The following is a 23500-nucleotide window of genomic DNA, read 5'->3' on the forward strand; positions in this document are numbered from 1 at the left end:
GAAACTGCACTTTCTCCTCCAGCAAGAAGGCAAGTGTCTTATGCAACATTGTTTTCCGTATTTAAATCAAGGGGCCAACTCCAGAGACCCGGTTAATTGGGGGTGGGGTGGAAAACAGTTTGATAGTTTGTTGGGTTTATTTAGTTAAGAAAGATGAGGACGGAGGAAGTCGCATTCATAGGTTGGACTCTTTGTGCTCTTCCTTTTGACACAACCCGAGACTTGGAACTATATCCCCTCAAAACAACTGTTAAAGAATCCTTCTTGATATTACAAACCTTGTGGCTACGGTAGTAACAGCAGTACCGCCGAGTCTTTAAGTCACCCAAGCCTGGCGTCTCAGCAGCAACCCTTCCTTAGGCGTACACGCAGGCTCAGCAGGCTCAGCAGTTTCGGGGCACGGGGCACTGGGCGGGGCGTGCGGGGTTTTCCCGCCCCCTCCACGCGGCCCGGGGCGCGGCTCCCAGCCGGGTGGTGCGGCGCGCCCAGACCGTCCCTCCCTCCTGTCCACTCTCTGGGCGGAGCCGGGGCGGTGCGGCTCCCCGGCCCGCTAGGAGGCGGCCGGGCAGATTTCCGTGCCCCGCGCCGCGGCTCGTACGGGTTCTGTGTTTCCCCAGGCAGGGCCGGGCTTGCGCGGCCGCGATGAGCTGGGAGTTGCTGCTCTGGCTGCTGGCGCTGTGCGCGCTTCTCGCGCTCGTGGTGCAGCTGCTGCGCTTCCTGCGGGCGGATGGCGACCTGACCCTGCTGTGGGCCGAGTGGCAGGGGCGACGCCCAGGTGAGGACCCGGAGCCGCGCCTCCAGAGTGGGAGATCGGGCTCCGGGCGCCCGTCCCCGCTGTCCCCGCCTCCCTCCGGGTGGCGTGGAGCTTCCGCGCCTTTCCCCGGGACTGCCGGTGGGGGAGGAAAAAGCCGGGGCCCAGAAGGCGGGTCTGCCCCTTTGTTTTTCGTCCGGGTCAGGGAGGACACGCCTGGTTGCCAAAGTCAGAGGGCGCTGGAATGGGCGGGGCGCCCTGAGTGCTGGAAGTTCTTAATCAGGCTCCCAGGGATTCTGCTGCTGCGTGCGCGGACGACGATACCGAGAAACACTGCCAGTCCCCTGAGTTTGTACGGGAGCCTCCTTTCGAGAACTGGAGCTCGGTTTTTCTACATCCTGAAGTTGTTCCCTCATTCTGAGTTGTGAAATAAAATGAAATAACCCGGAGTTACCTACCTACCGACTTATCCCCCTAGAAAGACCTGGATTGGCATTTTGCCCAGAGATAGATCATTACAGGCACATTGAGGGGCATTCTGCCTATCCCACTTTCATCTGTGCCCTGCTTGAAATTTCGTCGTCGTTTACTACTGCATTCTTTGCGCTAAAAGCAATGGGCACCGCCCTTTACACACGCGACCTCCAGCCTTTACAGAGACTTACAAAGCAGGCGTTATTGATCTTATTTTCCAGGTAGGGAAACCAATATTCAGAGACATTAAATGACCCAGCCAGAGCTAGGCTTTGGATCCATAAGGGCTCAGGGAAGTGGACTTTCCCTGGACCTAGTTTCCTGTGTGAAAATACCCGAAAAGCACGTGAGGAAGTTTACTTGGAAGTGATAGCTAGCAGTTCAGAAGATAGACTTTGCTTTCAAAACGGGTCTGGGAGGGAAGGGGAGCCATATGGCTTTCAAGGATGTCAAAACAGGTTCTTGAGGACCAACAACAAACCAACCAACCAACCAACAAAAACTTAGATGGTACAGTGTTTTGTGTCCCTTCAAAGCTCAACTGTACCTGACAAAATCTTATTCCTTAGTATTTCACTTCTCTCGTTGCATTTTCTTGGGTATAACATCTGGAGTGCTGACATTATTGAGTTCATGGAAAATACACTACACCTGTGCAAAGTCAACGTGTGGCAGGCAGATAGATGGCTGGGATTGTCAGACCCTCTTTTGATCAGACCTTCTCTTGCCTGATGGCTGCCTTGTGGCTACTTTGTGGATATTTATATTTGATCCTGAGTGCTTTTATGTTAACTTGGACTTTGAGAATTACATACAAATAATTTCTTTTTAAAACTTAATTCTGTAGAAGTTATTTGATCCGTTAGTCATGTCAAGTGCTGAAAAGGGAAAACGTTGAGACAATGTCTGAATGAATATCTAATAGCTAGTTAAATTACAGGTTATCGCATATCAAGCAAAAACTGAAAGTTAAGGTGACCAAAAATAATTTTTAAGAAATTCACTTAATTTTTTCAGTGTTTTACTTTGGCTGGAAAAATAGTTTTGAAGGATTTTAAGATGCATTTAATTACATTGCTATTATTATTTACTTGTATAATTGACTAATTTGCATATTAATTTGATACATTGTTATTTATCTAAGTAAATAAATCACATTAAAAGTTATTCAGCAAATAAAGTTGTAATGTTAAATGGTGATGGCTTTTAAATTTTAAATTTTAATTTAACTTTTAACTTCATTTTTAAATTTAGTCATTCTTAAACCTGCATTGACTGAAGAGTAAGCTTTCTAGAACTCCTTTTATGTATAAAGCACAGATATATGTGAGGTACGCAGTGTATCTGGAGTTACAATTTCATTGGGGGAGTTTTTTAATGTTTATTTATTTTTGAGACAGAGAGAGACAGAGCATGAACGGGGGAGGGTCAGAGAGAGAGGGAGACACAGAATCTGAAACAGGCTCCAGGCTCTGAGCTGTCAGCACAGAGCCTGACGCGGGGCTCGAACTCATGGACCCTGAGATCATGACCTGAGCCGAAGTCGGACGCTTAACCGACTGAGCCACCCAGGCGCCCCTGGGGGAGTTTTTAAGAAAAAAATGACTAGAAAGAATACTGGAGGTTGGGGGCTGGTGATAATGAAACAAATTTAAAGGAACATGGAGATACACTCAGGTTCCCATCAGGTTCCCAAAACGGTTTAGATTGGAAAGATAGGCAGACTCTATTAAGGTAAAAAAAAAAATTTTTTTTTTTTTTAATAAATCCTCCTTGTCTTCTCCATAGGTTTATTATTTTTGTCACTTTAAAAAATAGACAATATTCTTATATACTACAGAATTTAAAGATACAAAAGGAGGGGCACCTGGGTGGCTCAGTTGGTTAAGCATCCAACTCTTGGTTTCTGCTTGGGTCACGATCTCACGGTGTTTGAGTTCGAGCCCCACATTGGGCTCCTGACTGACAGTGTGGAACCTGCTTGGGATTCTCTCTCTCCCTCTCTCTCTCTCTGCCCTGCCCCCACTTGCGCTCTCTGTCTTTCAAAAATAAATAAATAAACTTAAAAGAAAATAAAGATACAAAAGGACTTATGGTGAAAAGTTGCCCCCAGCCACCAAGTATGCCTCTCTGGAGGCAACCAACATTTCTGCTTTCACATATCCTCCTAAAGAAATTCTCCATGTTCCCAAGCGTATATCTTACATGGTGAAATCTAAGGGTGACTAATCATAGATACTGCACATAGATCCAGAAAAATCCATGGCACAAGTCCAGAGCAGGAAAAGTTTCCAGCAGCAGCACATCTGGGGAAAACTCGGGTTTTTGTTGGCAGTAACCTCGATAGGAGTGAACTGTGAAATGACTGCCAGAAAAGATTAGGCAAGCCTGGGAGGCGTGTAGTCCCTGAAGCAACGAATAGCAGTCCACAACAGATGTCTTCTGAATAAAGGCTTGTCTGTGCTGGCCTCTGTGCTGCACACTGGGGATACCGCAGTGGCTCAACCAGCCATTGTCCAGACCCCACGGGAATCCTGGATCCTTCTGCGGCTAGTTCTCTTCAATAGGAACATTGACCAGCTAGAGTTTGTGCAGTGGGGTGTGAGCCAAAGAGTGAGGAAACCTGAGGCCATGTCATCTGAGGGAAGGTCATAGACACTGGAGGTGTTTAGCCTTAGAGAAGCAAGAGATGATGAGAGAGGATTGAGGGAAGACACGTCAGCTGTCTTCAAATATACAAGGGATTGTCATGTGTGAGGCAGGCCTGATTTATTCTTTCTGTTACCACAAGGCAGAACTTCTGCTGACTGCTGCTGGGTAGCAGAAATTTAAGGTATATCACAGTAGAAGAAAGAATCCTTGGGATGCTTGGGTGGCTCAGTCAGTTGAGCATCCAACTCTTGATTTCAGCTCAGTCATGATCCAAGGGTCATGGGAACGAGCCCTGTGTGAGGCTCCGTGCTGAGCGTGGAGCCTGTTTAAGATTCTCTCTTATCTCCCTGTGCCCCTTTTCCCTTCTCATGCTCTCTTTTTTCTTTCTCTCTCTCTGTCTCTCAAAAAAAAAAAAAAAAAAAAACCTTGCCCCCCTTGAATGATTAGACTAGTCTGAAAAGGAGGGGGTGCTTTGGAGATAACTAGCTTCCTCATTCTGTGAGGGAATTAAGTAGACATTAGTCCGCGCCTTGAGAGAATTCTCAAACTGGGTTGGGGGTTGAACTGCTAAGTTTCCTTCCAGCTCTGAGGATCTGCTTTCAGAGACTCTGTAGGGGAGACCATGATTTATGCTATATTCTGTGGAATTGGTAAACAAGAGTTGGTGCTAAATACAGAAGTTTTCCTCTCCATGGTGGGAAGAAAGGGGCCAGAAGTGCAGGTGTACTAAGGTACACCTGAGCTAAGGGGTTTTCATTGTTGGTTTTAAGTAATATTTGCTTATTGGTGTGAAAATGGAGAAATTTTTATTCTATGCAAGTTAGTAAATAGTTACAAACAACTAGAGTCACCCTGTAGACTGAGTATTGCAGAACTTTGGAACAGTGAGTAGTCAGTGAGTGAGTAAATGATTATTATCTGAATATACACTCTACCATTCCTGATGAAGTTCTTGCTTGTGCATTTCCATAAAAGTACATCATGTGATGGGAAAGAATTACAGCCTAGACATAGTATTCAGGATGGTTGCAACCTTAGTTCAGATATTTACATGAAACCTTTTAACTGAAGACAAGCTATAGTTTCTTGAATGGCTAAGAAACAGTTGGGTTTTAAAATTTTGATCATATTCTCACAGTTTGTAAAATCGAGCCCATGTCCGGCTCTGTGCTGACGGCACAGAGCCTGCTTGGCATTCTCTCTCCCTCTCTCTCAAAATAAATAAATAAACTAAAAAAAAAAATAAAATAAAATATTGATCATTTTAAAATGTGAGCACCATAGGCTAGTGGTCAGGGTGTGGACTTTGGAGCTAAATGTACCTGGGATTTTTTTTAAAGCTTATTTATTTATTTTGAGAGAGAGAAAGAGAGAGCGTGCATGCAAGAGAGACCACCACTGAGGGAGGGAGAGAGGGAGATAGAGAATGCCATGCAGGTTCCACTCTGTCAGCAGAGAGCCTGATGAGGTGCTTGAACTCATGAACAGTGAGATCATGACCTGAGCTGGTATCAAGAGTTGGATGCTTAACTGACTGAACCACCCTGGTGGCCCTGTACCTGGGTTTATGTCCCAGCTCTCCTAGTGTTGTTGGGTGTTTACTGAATAGTTATTGATGGAGTTCTTTCTATATTCCAGTCTCTGTGCTAGGCACTGAATAGTGAACAAGGCAGATAGGGTCCCAGTTTTAAGGGAATTTACAGTCTAGTGAGGTAAATTAATGTCTGTAATCCTCAGCTTCCTTTTTTATAAAATTGAGATAATTCTTATTTCATGAATTTCTTGTAAGGGTTTTAATAAGGTAATGTGTTTAAGCACATAGGGAATAATAAAAACATATAAAGCCTTTATGGTTAGTAACCCCATTGCCCCTTGCTAGAGAAATTAGAACATACATTATTGGGAGAATATTCTATGTTTTGCTGCTGAAAAGTCTATTTGTTAAACACTTTTAGCAATAATGAGTTGACATTTTATTAAGCACTGAGTATATGTCAGATACTGCTCGGGGTACTTTACTTACTAACTTACTTTTCTCAATAATGCTTTGAGGGAGGTTTTGTTATTAATCCAGTTTTCCAGTTGTGAACGTTAAGGCACCAAGTTCTCACATGGGGGCATTTCACTGCTGTGTGTGATGGAGCCGGGATTTGAACCCTGGCAGTCCAGAGCTCGTACTGTTAACCCGACAGTTAGGTTTTAGACTTGTTTGACTAAAACAGTAAACTGATTTCCTGATTTTAATGTTTATGATCTAAAATCAGACGTGTGTGGGGCACCTGGGTGACTCAGTCGTTGAGCATCAGGCTCTTGACTTTAGCTCAGGTCATGATCTCACAGCTCGTAGGTTGGTGCCCCACTTTGGGCTCTGTGCTGAAAGCGCTGAGCCTGCTTGAGATTCTGTCTCTCTCCCTCTCTCTTTTCCCCTCCCCTGCTGGTGCGCACGTGCGTGCGCATGCTCTCTCTCTCTCTCTCTCTGTCTCCCTCAAAATAAATAAACTTAAAAAAAAAAAAAAGCCCAGGTACATCTAGCTCCTCCCCTGCAATTCAGATAGACAGTGGCTCTCATGTCCTGCAGTGCAAATAAGCTTTTCATTGGAGGAAAGGAGAATATACCACTCCTCTTTGCTTTAGAGCTGTAACATTTTTATAATTTTTCACAAGAACATGATTGGGCAAGCAGAGTACAGCATTTCATTTCTCTATCGTGTGCATTTAATCTTGGGTGAACTGGGTGAACTTGGGTGAACTTCTCCAAGAAGAAAGCTCAGGCATTTGAGGAGCAAGCACCTTTATAAAGTGACTTTTAATTGATAGGCATCAGATATGATTGACAAATGAGGAAAACAAAAATCCAGAATGATACCACCATACCTTAGAGTAGAGCTTGGTATATTCAGATTCATCATCAATACCTCCATTGCAAGAAATTAGAATAATAGAATTCAGAACTGGATGGGACCTTTAGTGATCATCTTTATCTGAATCCCTCATTTCTTGGATAAGGAAGTGAGAAAGCAATTCAGATAGACTTTTTATTCACTTAGACTAATTTTTCTCAATTGAATACATAAATAAATAGAGCCTGGGAGTCAGATCATCAAGTTATAAGGCTTGTCCTAGAGTAAAGTCAGGAAAACTCACCCGAGAGTCGGGAATATATAATACAATGTGTTGATAACTGTTACTAATATATTTGTATTCATGCTTTTTTAAAAAAAATTAGGTAGGAGGTGCTTTCTGAGGATGTTTAATTAAAAAAATTTATATCACTTTATTGAGGTATGAGTAGCATAAAAACTACATATTTAAAATATACAACTCAGTGAATTTGAGGTAGGTATATACCTGTGAGAACATCACCAGAATCAAGCCCATAAATATAGGATAGTGAAAAAAAAGTTTTTTTTTTATTTTAGAGAGAGTGTACAAGCAGGGGAGAGGGGCAGATGGTGGGGGAAAGAGAGGGAGAGAGTGAGAGAGAGAGAGAGAAAAGATCCCAAGCAGGCTCTATGCTGAGTGTGGAGCCCTATGTGGGGCTGGATCCCACAACCCTGGGATCATGACATGAGTCAAAATCAAGAGTCAGATACTCAACTGACTGAGCCACCCAGGCACCCCTAGGCTATTGGAATTTTTAAACTCCGCACATTATGTCTTCATATTTTGTGGTATTGTTTAAGACTGTCTTTTTGGTAATCTTTGATTTATGGGTGTAATCCAGAGCTTAGTTTCTGCCCTCAATCTGTACTTATTTCTCACTAGAATGGGAGCTGACCGATATGGTAGTATGGGTGACTGGAGCATCGAGCGGGATCGGTGAAGAGCTGGTTTACCAGCTGTCTAAACTAGGAGTCTCCCTTGTGCTGTCAGCCAGAAGAGTGCAGGAGCTGGAAAGGGTGAAGAGAAGGTGCCTTGGTGAGTAAATCTAAAACCACAGCAGCTTCCTGGAAATCAACCAGAATTCACATTCAAATACAATTTTGAGATTTTTAGAAGTTAAGAGTGGGATTTTCCTGGGCATATCTGCTCTGGTTCCCGATACTCCAAATGCTTAGATCCAAATCCTCTTTCTTTGGACATCTCTTCACTAGCCGCTCTTGCACCTTCCTTTTCTTTTCTGATGCCTTTCTACTTTTCTTCTTCTTTTTTTTTAAGTTTTTATTTTACTTCTAGTTAGTTAACATACAGTGTTATAGTAGTTTCAGGTGTACAATATGGTGATTAACACATACATCATCTGGTGCTCATCACAAGTGCACTCCTTAATCCCCATCCCCTATTCAACCCATCCCTCCACTCCCTCCCCTCTGGCAACCATCAATTTATTCTCTATAAAAGAGTCTATTTATTTGTTTGCCTCTCTCTTTTTTCCCTATACTTGTTTGTTTTGTTTCTTAAATTTCACATATGAGTGAAATCATGTGGTATTTGTCTTTCTCTAACTGATGTGTTTTCCGTAGCATAATACTCTGTAGCTCTACCCACATCATTGCAAATTCTGCCCCTTTTTTAATTGATTTATTTGTTTTGTGGGGTTGAGTTTTTGTAAGTTCTTTATATATTTTGGATACTACTAGCCCTTTACTGGATATGTCATTTGCAAATATCTTCTCTCATTCTTTTAGTTGCCTTTTAGTTTTGTTGATTATTTCTTTGGCTGTATGGAAGCTTTTTATTTTGATGTAGTTCCAATAGTGTATTTTTGCCGTTGTTTCCTTTCCCTTGCCTCAGGGGACCTATCTAGAAAACAGTTGCTGCAGCTGATGTCAGAGAAGTTACTGCCTGTATCCCCTTCTAGGATTTTGATTGTTTCATGTCTCCCATTTAGGTCTTTAATCCATTTTGAATTTATTTTTGTGTATGGTGTAAGAAAGTGGTCCAGTTTCTTTCTTTTGCATGTTGCTGTCCAGTTTTCCCAACACCATTTGTTGAAGAAACTGTTTTTTTCCCATTGGATATTCTTTCTTGTTTTGTCAAAGATTAATTGACCATGTAATTGTGGATTTACTTCTGAATTTTCTATTTTGTTCCATTGATCTGTGTGTGCCTTCTATTTTTATTTTGTGCTGACTCTTGATATTAGAGACTGATCACGAATTCTTTTAAATGCTAGTGGATTTTCTTTTTTTTTTTTAATGTTTATTTATTTTTGAGAGAGAGAGAGAGAGAGAGAGCGAGCAGGGGAGAAGCAGAGAGAGAGGGAGACACAGAATCCGAAACAGGCTCCAGGCTCTGAGCTGTCAGCACAAGGCCCAATGTGGCGCTCAAACTCACGGAACTGTGAGATCATGACCTGAGCTGAAGTTGGGCGCTTAACCAACTAAGCCACCCAGGCACCCCGAATGCTGGAGGATTTTCAGTGACCACGTACTTTATACTTTTGTGTTAGAGAAAGAACAGTTTGGTTCTTATATATGGCATTCATGTATGTAACCATAGAAATTTAACTGGAAAGGATCCTTCTTCATTTTGCTGAAATAGCAGATATTAAATTCATATGGGACACTATAAGATTTTTGTTATAAAAATGAAAGAACAAAAAAAATGAAAGAACAGGAATTGAATTAGGTTTTAAAATGCAGCTTGAAGTAATATTCATATAGGGAGCAACAATGTTAATTTTTTTTTAATTTTTATTTATTTTTAATTTTTTTTTTGGTTTAGGTTTTGGTATAGATGTGTTCACTTGAAAACAAGTTATCAGGGAGGGGCGCCTGGGTGGCTTGGTCAGTTAAGCGTCCGACTTTGGCTCAGGTCACGATCTCGCGGTCCGTGAGTTTGAGCTCCGCATCGGGCTCTCTGCTGACAGCTCAGAGCCTGGAGCCTGTTTCAGATTCTGTGTCTCCCTTTCTCTCTGCCCCTCCCCTGCTCATGCTCTGTCTCTCTCTGTCTCAAAAATAAATAAACGTTAAAAAAAAAAAAGAAAACAAGTTATCATTTGTCATGAAACATGAGATAATTTTGAATTTTCAAGCAGACCATTCTTTGGGTCATTTCTCTACCTGTCATTCTTGAAACAATTTTCTTTCAGTTTGCTGATGGAGTTAACCATGCAGAAAAGAGAGTCAGTAGCAAGGCCACAAGGCCTCTTTCACAATATTGCCTTCAGAGGCCTCTTATGCTTTGCACTGGGACACTTCCTCTGGCTGTTGAGACTTGCAAGTCCTGTACTGGCAGAAATGAACCATGTCAGCATGTGTCTGCTAGACTAAGGCTGACTTTTCCTTTTATCTGTCAGATCACTGGTGCAAGCATTTCCATTTCTTTTTTAAAACAGTTGATGTTTCACAGCTTAACAGTTTGTCCATAAAACCTTTGTACCTCGTTTATTTTCTCTGCCTGCCTTTCTTATTGGCTTTACTGGTTGTATTTCAAAACGTACTCTTTTGATGAATAGTGACAGAAAGGGCCAACATGTTTCTCAATTGGCAGTTTGAAGGTTGTGTCCTGTTCCATGTTTGCATCCCTGAATCCTTGTCTGGAAGGAAGCTTCTGTGTGTCATGTGACTGGGTTAACTCTGAATGTCTTACTAATGTGAAGCATAAATTGTTTTTATGTTTTAATGTGTGTAAAAGAGAAACTATACTTTCTGAGCCTATAATGAAACAAATATATTTCTGTACTTCTAAAGAAAAAGCTCTAATTTTTTTTTTTTTTTAGCTTGTAGTATAATCATGGTTTCTTGTAGCGTCTGTTCCAATGTTAGACTGTCCATATTCAAGTTGAAGAGAGCCATACTACGTCCTGTGTACCCAGCCAGCTTTTTGTCTGATTAGATATTGCCTTATTACTGCCAGTCCTCTTGGTCACTGAGAGAAATTCTTCCACAAGGCCACTCAGAAATGAGTTTTTGCCAAGTCCAGTTATAGGGTGGGTATTAAACTTAACACCAAGTAGCCGGAAGCTTGATTGGACTATCTTACAACTTCTGCACTAATTTTTAAATGTCTTTATTTAGAGAATGGCAATTTAAAAGACAAAGATATACTCGTTTTGCCACTTGACCTGACTGACAGAAGTTCCCATGAGGCGGCTACCAAAATGGTCCTCCAGGAGTTTGGTAAAGTAAGTAGCCATTTTGAATTGGTAAGTCTTGCTTTGAAATAGGTAGCTACAAAAGAGATTCCCTTCTTTGTGTGCTGTCATTTAAAGGGTTTTAGGCAAATGGGTCCATGCAGTGAGATCAATGCCCATGAGTCTTTTATACTTTAAGTCTTTGGATTTATGTAATTAGTACTTTCCACACCTTACTAAGTACTAATTCCTTCATGTAGAACAAAAGAAGGTAAAAATTCACTGTGCCTTTTATTTTTATGATGGGAAATTAATTCCGTAGGTGAATTGTGGTTTTTATTTTATCTCTTTATTGCTGACTGCTAGAAATTCACCATTCCATTCCAATGATTCTTCAAGTTAACAATATAACCAGCCATCCCTAAGAATTGTATCAGTCCATTTACAGGTCATCCCCAAAGTGCCCCTTTTCTGATTTTATTTAACTAGATCGACATTCTGGTCAACAATGCTGGAAGATCTCAGCGTTCTTTGTTTGTGGAGACCAGCCTGGATGTCTTCAAGGAGCTAATAGAGCTTAACTACTTAGGGACGCTGTCCTTGACAATGTGTGTTCTGCCTCACATGATCGAGAGGAAACAAGGAAAGATTGTTACTGTGAATAGCCTCCTGGGTATCATATCTGCGCCCCTTTGTAGTGGATATTGTGCCAGCAAACATGCTCTCCGGGTAAGACTGCTCAAACTCAGCTCTGATCTAAATATGTATATGGGAGATACGGCCATCACTGCAAGAGGTCATTGGAACGGGGCAGTGATGTAGGGGAACAGCAAGAGAGACCCAAGGAGACCTTGGGTAGAGGACATCCCCAGAAGATGCTAAAAAAGACTTGAGTCTCACACGCCTCTTCCTAATTCAGCAAACATGTACTGAGTACCAACACTGTGCCATGCTGTGCATAGCAGTGGATCCTGGGGATATAAAGATAAGAAATGGTCCCCACCCTAAAGAAGTGTATAGTCTGCTCAACATGTCACCCTCATCCTCATTTCTATCACATCTTCATGGAAACTCTACCCCCCATTTCTTCCGCACACACTTGATGTACTTACCCTTCCCATTTCTCTGACTTCTTTCTCCTTCCCCGTTGTAGTTGGCATTTATTTTATCTAGTCTAAATATATTTGCATGTCAGAAGTAGGAGCTCCCCGCTGGATGATTAGACCTGGGCTTCATATCCCTACTGGGACTAGTCTTGACCCTATTTACTGTGGCTTCACTGAAAGAAGAAAATCCATTCAAGGCAGACGCTGGGAGAAAGCTTGATTTGGGCTACAATAACTTACTAGCTGTGACTATAGAAACAAATGACTTTTTAATATTGGCTTAAGAATGGATATGAAGAAATATTATTAAACTGTAACATAGAACAAATTAGATCCTAAGGCCAATAGGAGACACATAATTTATAATTAATGCTGTTGAAAGTCAGCGTAAGTGGAATGTTTCGCTGTTGGAATAATGAGATGCAACAGCTGAATGGCCTTCACAGATTCATGAGGATCTGAAGCTTTGGTTCTTTAGGGTATCCTCTTTCTGCTGTGGAGGGAGACGGTTGTGGAGAGTGATGAAACAGATTGCTACACTGATGATTTCCCCATATTTGGTAATGGGGTAGTAGTTACTTCCTGTAGAGCAGATGGGCAAGTCTCAGGCAGGTGGATGAGGCAAGACAGCCCAGTATCTTCCTGACATGCAGAGTGCTTTCACTAAAACGCAACCTGAGCTATCTGGCCTGCCTTCCAGGACTCACTGTTTTATTACTGGATTTGATCCTGTTATACAGTGTGGCAGGTTGAGACTCCAGTTAGTTAAACCAGTAGCTGAACACTAGGACTAGGAAGTACTTTTGGAAGAACACCTTTCCTTCCCTGATTCCCAACAAGCTATAGAGTGAATTTATTTATCACTGAAAAGTTCACACACTATACTAGATGTGACTTCAGACAAGGAGAGGTTTTTTTTTTGTTTTTTTTTTTTAATTTTTTTAATGTTTATTTATTTTTGAGACAGAGAGAGACAGAGCATGAACAGGGGCGGGGCAGAGAGAGAGGGAGACACAGAATCGGAAACAGGCTCCAGGCTCTGAGCCATCAGCCCAGAGCCCGACGCGGGGCTCGAACTCACGGACCGTGAGATCGTGACCTGAGCTGAAGTCGGACGCTTAACCGACTGAGCCACCCAGGCGCCCCAAGGAGAGGTTTAACATGATGTATTGGCTTTCATGGTGTCCTCTCTCCTCTTTTGCTGTAGAGAGGTTAAGGATACGAGAGTTCATTGATTTCCAAAACTTTTTTCATGTCCGTCTGAGGCAGGCACTTTGTTGGTCCCTGGCAGCGCGAACCCCTATAGCTGCTATTTGTTAGTGGTTGGCATTAAGAGCTGGTAACTGTTTTAATGTTGGATCACACTCCAGATTAGCTGTTTAGGCTTTTCAATACTTATCTCAGCTGATACCAATGTAATCTTGGAACATTTCCTAATTTAGGAAAAGAGAGGAGGGGAAGTAGATGTTTACTCCCTATTTGTTCAGAAGTAGCCAGTATCTTCAAGTCTAGAGGGTCTAGCTTGTTTTTATGAAAGTCATTGAGGAAGCAATCCTATTACATTTTTAACCAGCCACGGACTTGCTTGCTAACCCTAAAAATAAATGCTGAAACAAATTGTCTGTTAAAATAGTCATATAAATAGAGAAAGTTGAATTCTTCCTCTATGATAATTTCTGTCAAGTATTTAATCCCTCTTGCTCCCTCTTGCGCCAGCAGTGGCACTTGAGACTGCTTTGAGGGATAAAAGAAGCAGGGAGATGGGGACTGGTGTGGGGATAGTTTTTCCCCTGTCCTGCGCCTACCGTGAGACATAACTCGTGGTGTCAGCCACCACTGCCAGAAGGTGTCAATTATTCCTACCAGAAGATGGTGATGCCTGTTCTAAATTGCCCCCAGTCTTTTTTTCTAGTGTTTAGTTATTTTTGAGAGGGAAAGAGAGAGAGGGAGGGAGAGGAGAATGTGAGCAGTGGAGGGGCAGAAAGAGAGGGAGAAAGAGAATCCTAAGCAGGCTCTGCCCTGTTAGCACTGAGCACGACATGGGGCTCGATCCCACGAACCGTGAGATCATGACCTGCGCTGAAATCAGGAGTCAGATCCTTAACCGACGGAGCCACCCAGCCGCCCTAGATTGCCCTGTCTTAGAGTTAAAAATGTTTAATAAACTTGCCCAGTGAGATTTCCTGTCCTTTACTTGGCATTTGAAAACATATTTTGATAATGTGCTAGTGTCCCACATAAAAAGTTGAAGAAAAGTAATGTCGTGCTAATAGCAAACATGAAATACATGTATTTAATTTTATTTGTTGCCCTCTTTCTTTGTTTTTGTTTTTTTGTTTTTTTTGTTTTTTTTGTTTTTTTTTGGACTATTAGGGTTTTTTTAATTGCCTCCGTACAAGTCCGTACTGAACTTGCTATGTACCCAGGTATAGTAGTTTCTAACATTTGTCCAGGACCTGTGCAGTCAAATATTGTGAAGAATGCGCTGTGTGAAGAAGTCACAAAGGTAAAAAACTTCTAGTTGGAGAATAATTTGAACGCTTTAGTAGTTATGTATTGGTATTGCATCACTGTGCTTAGAATTTTTTCTAACATATTACACTAACATGTTACTGTGTTATGAATTATTTGCAAAACTTAACTCATGGCAGTAGGAACGCCGTTAAGTTTAGCTGCTAGTGCTTTGGCATTCAGTTTTAATAAAGGCTAAAGAAGTTGATAAGATACTGCTTATAAGTAATCCACTATGATGTGGGCTATCAACATTTTAAAAACTCAGTTTCTATCACTTCACAAATTATAGCAACATTGAAAGGATTTGTGTGGCTGAATCTTAGCACATTAAATCTTACTGGGATTTTAAAGAAGAGCTATGGTGAAGGAGCTTAGAAAAAGCCTGGCTGGATTGCAATAATTTTAGGTTAGCTTCACCTGTGCCTGACCACACGCCTGTGCTTCCCTCAGCTCTTGGACTGCACATGGTGAGTTGCCAAGTGGATGACAAATTTCTTGCGATGAGTCCAGTATCACCCAGTGATACAAAATCCCACTAAAGACCGTGAAATTTTCCTCCTTCTCCACGAAGATCAATTTCTGCTGAGACATAAATCTGTTTATGCTTCTGTGTAAATGTTTACAGATATGATTTATATTTTCACATTTTCTGTGGAGACTGTAAGGTAAACTAGAAGCAGCACGCTGTTTTGGGAATCAAGTGACTTGGAAGATCTGGTTACTGCTAATGATCTGTGTGAACACAGATGAGTTACTACCTTTATGGGCTTCAGTTTATTTGTAGAATGGTAGTGTGTTAACTGGATTAGCAGCACCAGATTTGTTCACTATGGACTCCATGGTTTATAGAATTTCATTTGCTAAATATATGTATTAGTAATTATTTAAAAATCTTTATTGCTAAATTGATATATAATTTTCATTAAATTAAAGGGGATGTAAATTAAAGCAAAGAACCTTCATCTTTTATTTAGCCTGCATGATCTTATCTGGTCATGTATGATTTGTCTAAGGCTTTTTGAAACATTACAGTTTGTAGACACCCATCAGTACCAATGATGTCTTCTAAGGGGCATGAGGTCCCAGTGAAAGCGTCAACTACATGACCTCTGAGTCCTTTATAGCTAAAAAGTTTTGTGAAATATCTTGGATAAATACTCAGCATTCACTTACTTTTTTTTAACATTTTCTTAGTCTATAGGCATTGATGTATCCCAGTACCACAAGATGGTGACCAGTCGTTGTGTGCGGCTGATGTTAATCAGCATGGCCAATGATTTGAAAGAAGTTTGGATTGCGGATCACCCTTTTTTATTAATAGCATATTTGTGGCAATATATGCCAACCTGGGCCTGGTGGCTGACCGACATATTAGGGAAGAAACGAATTGAGAACTTTAAGAAGGGTTTGGTAAGACCAATTTATACAATTCTTTTTTAAAATTTTTTTTTTTTTCAACGTTTATTTCTTTTTTTTGGGACAGAGAGAGACACAGAGCATGAACGGGGGAGGGGCAGAGAGAGAGGGAGACACAGAATCGGAAACAGGCTCCAGGCTCCGAGCCATCAGCCCAGAGCCCGACGCGGGGCTCGAACTCACGGAGCGCGAGATCGTGACCTGGCTGAAGTCGGACGCTTAACCGACTGCGCCACCCAGGCGCCCCCAATTTATACAATTCTTAATACATATCAGTCTTGTAGAAAGTATGAAATTTTTGAGCGCTTGAAAACTTTTCTTACTCCCCATCAACTTTATGACATAAATACGAAAGATATAAGAAGTATTGTATTCCCCAGGCATATCTGTTGGTTTACTATAAATTACTACTGGTCTTAGAAATTTCTACAAGGTAAACTCAAATCAGAGATTGTCATTTTATCTTCTAAAAACTTACTGATTGACCAGTGTATGTCTTCTTTCTCCACTGTTTTTCATCACAAATTCCTACCTGGTACCATCTCCTTGGAATGATAATGGCCTCCCCTCCAGTTTCTCTCCAGGATGAGGCCTCAGCCCGTGCTTTACTCTGTCAAAGCACTTAGCATGCAGTGAAAAATCATGCACTCTCTCTGTGTAGTGCTGGTTCCTTTGGCCTCATTCTGGAAGGCACTGTGCACATGAGATGTACCAAAATGTCCATGTCTGAAAAAATATGGTGATTGTTCATTCTTTTGGCACTCATTCCTACAGCTAAGTGAGGAATATTATGAGCTATTTCTGAGAAAATTGTGACCATCACAAGAATTTAATGTTTGAAGAGCAAGAAAATGTAATGAGTTAAGCCAAAAATTATGGATAGGATTATGCAAAGAAAGGCTATTTCTGTGGATGTTTTTTATTGTTAAATTATTTTCAATGACTACTACGTTCTTTTAGAAATGTTAGCAGGGATTGATATATAAAGAGCATTATTCAGTGGGAGCATACCATATGTATCATTATGTAACCTTCCACTATTTAAGCAGACCACAAATTGTTAGGCACTTAATTTGTTCCCAATTTTTGAAGGATCCTGAACATAAATTAGTGAAAAAAATAAAACAAAATGCTTAAAGAGACTTAAAGGTTATAAAACTTCCATGATGCACCAAGTCCAGAGCTTGAAAAATGAAGGGGCTATTTATTTTCTACTAAGTTGTAATATGGACGAGTTTGCTTGGTACCAAGCCATTTATAAGTGTTTTGGTAATGTTGGGATGTGGTGGTGTGGGTTGGTTCTAAAGGTGGGACTTCTGGGGCACCTGGCTAGCTCAGTATGAAGAGCATGTGACTTTTGATCTTGGAGTTGTGAGTTTGAAACCCATGTGGGGGTGCAGAGATTACTTAAATAAAACTTTTTAAAAAAAGGTAGAGCTTCATCAAAGATTTACATCTGAATTTCAAATTTGGAGGGCAGCTGGTATAGTGGTATTGTGCCCAGTGATGGATAAGAGTTGGGAAATAAAGTCCTCAGTATTAGGGAGGTGATAGCTCTCTGATTAAGATCATGGAGCCTCTTACCAGGCTACCTGGGTTGAAATCCCAGCTCTGTCCCATGACCTCATCCCTCAGTCTCAGACTTCTTTTCTATGTCAATCTCCCCAGCTACAAAATGGAGACTAATGATGCACTTAGTCATAGGATTGTCACAGAGATTAAGTGAGTACATGGAAAGCCCTTAAAACACATCTTGGAATGTCCTGCTTGTTAAGTACTAGCTGTTAATGTTTCTGTTTTGATGGTAGCAGGATATTTAACTAATAGATAAAGATCAGAGAGTTAAGCAATAAGGTGGAGAAAGAATACATTATAGAAATTACTTTTTTGAGGGATGCGGGAGTTGGGGGGACCAGGACTAGACTTTTGGTGCTATTATAATAGTTGTACTCTTTGGGACATCCACAAGAATGTGAATTTGTTTTCTTTATAGGTTATATAACTGTAAAATATAGACATTACTCAGTAAGTCAAGCATTCGATTACATCTAGACTTTGCTAAAATGATGGCCTTTCTCTTCTTACCACCATCTTTAACATATTGCTCATTACATGGTCTTGTTGCTAATCACTTTTTTTTAATGAGAAACTGGGCATCCTTTCATTTCTGAAGACCATTTCTGAGATCAAATTCCTCATTCTTTATGTAAAACCATATAAACTTTAAAAAATTGTTCCTCACTTTTTTTTTAATGGTTTTCTCCTCCTGCTTCTTTTCTATTATTTTCTATTTGCTTATAAGGCATCTATGTTAAGATAATGCCAGTATAGCTTATCCCAAACTAAATGTACTTGTTGATAATACTTGAGTTTGTTTCTATTGTTTAAGGTGGGAACATTATGTCTGGAACTTTGTTTTTATGAATATATATTATTTTCCAGGATCAAGAACAATAGCTGCACTGAATTGTTACATATTTTTTTTGTCTTAGTGCAAATTCTTGGAAGTAGTAAATGCATATCTTCCCAAATGAAATATCACATCTCAAGGATTATTGGGTTGCCTCGTTTTACTCTTTAAGCAATGTACTAGAAATAACTAGAAAGAATTTTAGAGTTATCTGTCAGATACTTCAATCCTAAATACCCTGACCTATTCTTTGTATTTATTAAGGCAAGTTAGTGTAGGTATGATATGCTGGTCTAGAAGAGTAATAATAGAGATTTCAGCATTTAAGAAATGGCATGAGCAGATGCTAATCAATGATGTTTATATCTGATAGAGGAGATAATGATACTAATATATGGAGATATGATACAGAGATATGTTTGTGTAGATCTAGAATTCTCACTATGATTTCTCTTCTAATTTAAGCCTTTGCCCAGGTTTTCTTTGCCCAGGATTCTTTTTTTAAAAATTTTTTTAATGTTTATTTATTTTTGAGAGAGAGAGCGGGGGAGGGGCAGAGAGAGAGAGGGAGACACAGAATCTGAAGCAGGCTTTAGGGTCTGAGCTGTCAGCACAGAGCCTGACGTGGGGTTTGAACTCACCAACCGCGAGATTGTGACCTGAGCTGAAGTCAGACACTTAACTGACTGAGCTGCCTATGTGCCCCTAAGAATTCTTAACAGTGAAAAATAATGATATAGCTTTTTTTTTGTAAAAACAAACAGAACAAAAAACAAACAAAACTGGGGTAAATATACAGAGAGAGTGATTCATGCTACTGTCTCTCTGTTACAGGATGCAGATGCCTCTTACTTTAAAACCTGGAAGACAAAACATGACTGAAGGAGGAGTACTCGCATTTTTTTTTTTTTTAAGCTACTGGAGGAAGAATGAAATCAGCAATCTTTATATACTGAAGACTAACTTCTGATTTTACTTTTTAATAGATACAACTTTCAACATGTAATAAATAATAGGAGATTTCCATGAATCTTGCAATAAAGGTATTAACACATACCACATTCTTGGATTTAAAAAAGCATTTTACTCTAGCATATATACTTAAAATCTAAGTTAGCAGAATGCTAACCAAATAATTATAATAACCCATTAAACGTAAACGTATGGAACATTACACGAAACAGTGTGGGGTAATGAGCAGATATAAAGAAGTATCTGAAATAGTCCTGTCTCTAAGATCCTTACACTCTTAGAAGAGCTGATGGGTCCAAATGCCTATAGTTTGAAACAGTTGGTAGGGCTCATAGCAGCCATTATTCAACACCTGTCATACGCCATTTGCTGTTCTAAGTTGCTTTGTATGAGTTAATTCGCTTATTCTTCATAACAGCCCGCTAAGGTATGTGGTTTTATCCACTTTTGTAGAAGAAGAAAGAGATGCTCAAAGCAAGTAGGTATATTACTTTCCTAAAGTCACACAGCTAGTAAGGGGTAAAGCCAGGATTAAACTCAGCTCAGGAAGACTCCATTGGCAACTCCTTATTTTAGTTATTAATTTTACTTTAATCTTCACCACTTTACATTAGAAAACATATATAGGCCACAATAGAAAATTAGCAAATATTCCTTGACAAGAAAAACATGTTCCTTTTTTATGAGCAGTTAATAGTTTAGCTATAGTCCAAATAACATAAATAAAATAACTAGAACATTTGTTGGGTAAGTTGGAGGCCACCCTAGTGGCTATCTTTACAAAAGGGGGAAGGTGACAGAGGTACACCATGGAGTACAGCAGCCATGGAATAAATGAACACATAGCAACACTGATATATCCTAGAAGCATGGTGATGAGTGGAGAAAAGTAAAGAACTATAATAACATAATTCTGTTTACATACACTTAAATCTATGTGCTTAGAAGGTAGTGCTCATTTGGAAGAAAACAGAGTGAATAGATATACATTAGATTACTTGAAATGGTAGCTTAGGATGCAGAGGGCATGGAGGGTGCAGTGTGGGGATAAAATACACGAGAGAACTCTTGCACAACCAGTGATGAAAATGGGAATTATGATTAATTGAATACACTGCACCTGGGGTAAAAACAAAAAGATGAATTGTTGAAACAGTTCTAGAGGACTGCAAAATAACATTGTCATAGGCATGGTATAGATTGTAAGCACAACTAGTTCAGAAAAGGGAGAGATGTGCATATAGTGTGAAATGAATGTGATAACCACTACACCATGGAAACCCCTCCATCACATTTAGAATAGTGTGGAAGTCCTTTGTGGAGAAGGTGGTTTGCACTGAACCTTCAAAGGGTGGGATTTACATGAAGGTTTCAAGAGATTGGAGTCCAGGTCAGTTTTGTTTTATTTGTTATTGAATCTCCAGACCTTGCCACTGTGCTTGCCAGTGTTTAGGGTTTGCTGAGAGTATGCCAGACCTCCACAATGCCATGGATGAAAACTCATAGACTGAAAATAGCATGGTATCGGGATGAAGGAAAAATGAATTCAGTTTGCTCAATTGTTCCAGCCAATGAAGAGGCATAAATAAATTAAAATTATCTTTAAAAATTCATCTGGTGTTTTTCTATGACATGTATAAAGACATGCTTTTCTGTGTATAAACCCTCTCTTCCTTGGTCTTTTTTGTGAGCAGCCCTAAATGGAAAGGCAGCTTTTTGTCAAAGTTCATTTTGTCAAAGGTCATCACGAGCTGTGAAACCGAAGTGTTCACATACTGACTTTTTAAAAAGTGTTTATTATTTTGCACTGACCCCTCATTTCCTAGCCACTAACTCAAATCACCCTTTGAAATAGGAAGGAAACTGTGTGCTTATTCTATCAATGCTGCAAGTGGGGCAGAGATGGGGTTGTGCAAGGTGATAGCTGGAGAGTTGGTTAGAAGAGTTACCAGTAGAAGCTATCGATTTAGGGTTAGTCTGCCCAACTACTGGGTGCACAGTAATTCACATGACACCTCAGTCACAATCAGTTATTCAGAGGCTGAATAAACATATCCTATTAAATAATAAACATTATTTCTAACACCTCTATGTAAATATAATTGATACACTTAAAGTATACATAAAGTATACAGTTTGATATGTTTTGACATATATGGCCACACTTATGAAACCATTAGCTCAAAAAAGAGAGCAAACATCAGCCCCCGAAGTTCTTTTGTGACCCTTTGTGACTATTCCCCCTGCCTATCTCATCCCAGGTAACCAATGATATACTTTCTGTCACTATAGATTTGTTTGCATTTTCTAGGGTTTTATATGAATGAAATAGTTTATACACATATACTGCTGGTGGGAATGTAGAGTAGCACAATTGATTTTTAAAAGTTTGGCGATTTCTTAAAAGTTAAACGTACACCCCATATGATCCAGCCATTCTAGTCCTTGGTATTTTCCCAAAAGAAATGAAAACAGGTCCATACGAAGACTTGTAAATGCATGTTCATGACAGCTTTTACATAATAGTCTCCCAAATTGTGAAAAGCCAAAATGTCCATCAACGGATGAAAGGAACACACAAACTGGGAACTATTCCATATAATGGAACAAAAACAAAAATGACCTACTGATACATGCAACAACATGTATAAAAATATTTATAAAAATAAAGAAGCCCGAGTATCTGAGCCTGGATTATTTCTTTTTCAGGAGATTTTAAATTAAAAATGTAATTTCTTTAATGGTTCTAGGATATTGAGATTGTCTATTTCATCTGTTTTAGTTTTGGTCGAGCTTTAGTAGTTTGTAGTTTTCAAGAATTGAGTCATTTTCTAAGTTGTCAAGTTTATGAATATAAAGTTTGTAGTATTTATTATCTTTTTAAAGTCTGATTTGTAATGATACTTTTTTATTTTATTTTAAGTAGGCTCCATGCCCAGCATGGAGCCCAGTGCAGGGCTTGAACTCATGACCCCGAGATCAAGACCTGAGCTAGGATCAAGAGTTGGATGCTTAACTGACTGAGCAACCAGGTGCCCCTATTTGTAGTGATATTCTTTATTTCATTCTATCAATTTTATTGAAAATTTTCAAAGAACCACTGCTTTCAAAATTTTCTCTATTGTTTTCCTGTTTTCAATTTCATTGATTTCTACTCTTTATTATTTTCCTCCTTTTGCTCACTTTGGTTTTATTTTGCCCTTTTCTAGTTTCTTAAGGTAGGAACTTAGATTATTAAGACCTTTCCTCATCTTTTTTTATATTTATTTTTTATTTTTTAAAATTTACATCCAAATTAGTTAGCATATAGTGAAACAGTGATTTCAGGAGTAGATTCCTTAGTGCCCCTTACCCATTTAGCCCATCCCCCCTCCCACAACCCCTCCAGTAACCCTGTTTGTTCTCCACACTTATGAGTCTCTTCTGTTTTGTCCCCCTCCCTGTTTTTATATTATTTTTGTTTCCCATCTCTTATGTTCATCTGTTCTGTGTCTTAAAGTCCTCATATGAGTGAAGTCATATGATTTTTGTCTTTCTCTAATTTCACTTAGCATAATACCCTCCAGTTCCATCCACATAGTTGCAAATGGCAAGATTTCATTCTTTTTGATTGCTGAATAATACTCCATTGTGTGTGTGTGTGTGTATTGTGTATACAATATACACACATACACACACCACATTTTCTTTATCCATTCATCCATCGATGGACATTTGGGCTCTTTCCATACTTTGGCTATTGTTGATAGTGCTGCTATAAACATGGGGGTGCATATGTCTCTCTGAAACAGCACACCTGTATCCCTTGGATAAATACCTAGTAGTGCAATTGCTGGGTCATGGGGTAGTTCTATTTTTAGTTTTTTCAGGAACCTCCATACTGTTTTCGAGTGGCTGCACCAGCCTGAATTCCCACCAACAATGCAAAAGAGATCCTCTTTCTCCGCATCCTTGCCAACATCTGTTGTTGCCTGAGTTGTTAATGTTAGCCATTCTGACAGGTGTGAGGTGGTATCTCATTGTGGTTTTGATTTGTATTTCCCCGTCCTCATCTTTTTTAATAGCCATATTCTAGTAAACATTTATGTCTGCCTTAGCATCCTAACCGTTCATTTGTAATATTGTTTGCCATTGCCTCATAGAAGTATAGGAGGTACACTCTTCAGGAAAAAAAAAACATAGAAAAA

General features: G+C 39.9%; 1 protein-coding gene across 1 annotated transcript; it reads left to right on the forward strand.

Moving 5' to 3' along the window:
• The first annotated feature begins 500 nt into the window (after positions 1-500).
• DHRS7 (dehydrogenase/reductase 7) lies at positions 501-19402 on the forward strand. Its single transcript, XM_025918847.2, is given in 8 exon segments — positions 501-775; positions 7643-7795; positions 10840-10946; positions 11385-11624; positions 14375-14392; positions 14394-14507; positions 15710-15925; positions 19176-19402. Coding segments are annotated over 8 exon segments (1029 nt in total). The 5' UTR covers positions 501-642; the 3' UTR covers positions 19224-19402.
• Positions 19403-23500: the final 4098 nt, after the last annotated feature.

This window comes from Puma concolor, chromosome B3 (genome assembly GCF_028749965.1).
Source record: "Puma concolor isolate L17-30 chromosome B3, mPumCon1.1.hap2, whole genome shotgun sequence".
NCBI classification, from domain to species: Eukaryota; Metazoa; Chordata; class Mammalia; order Carnivora; family Felidae; genus Puma; species Puma concolor.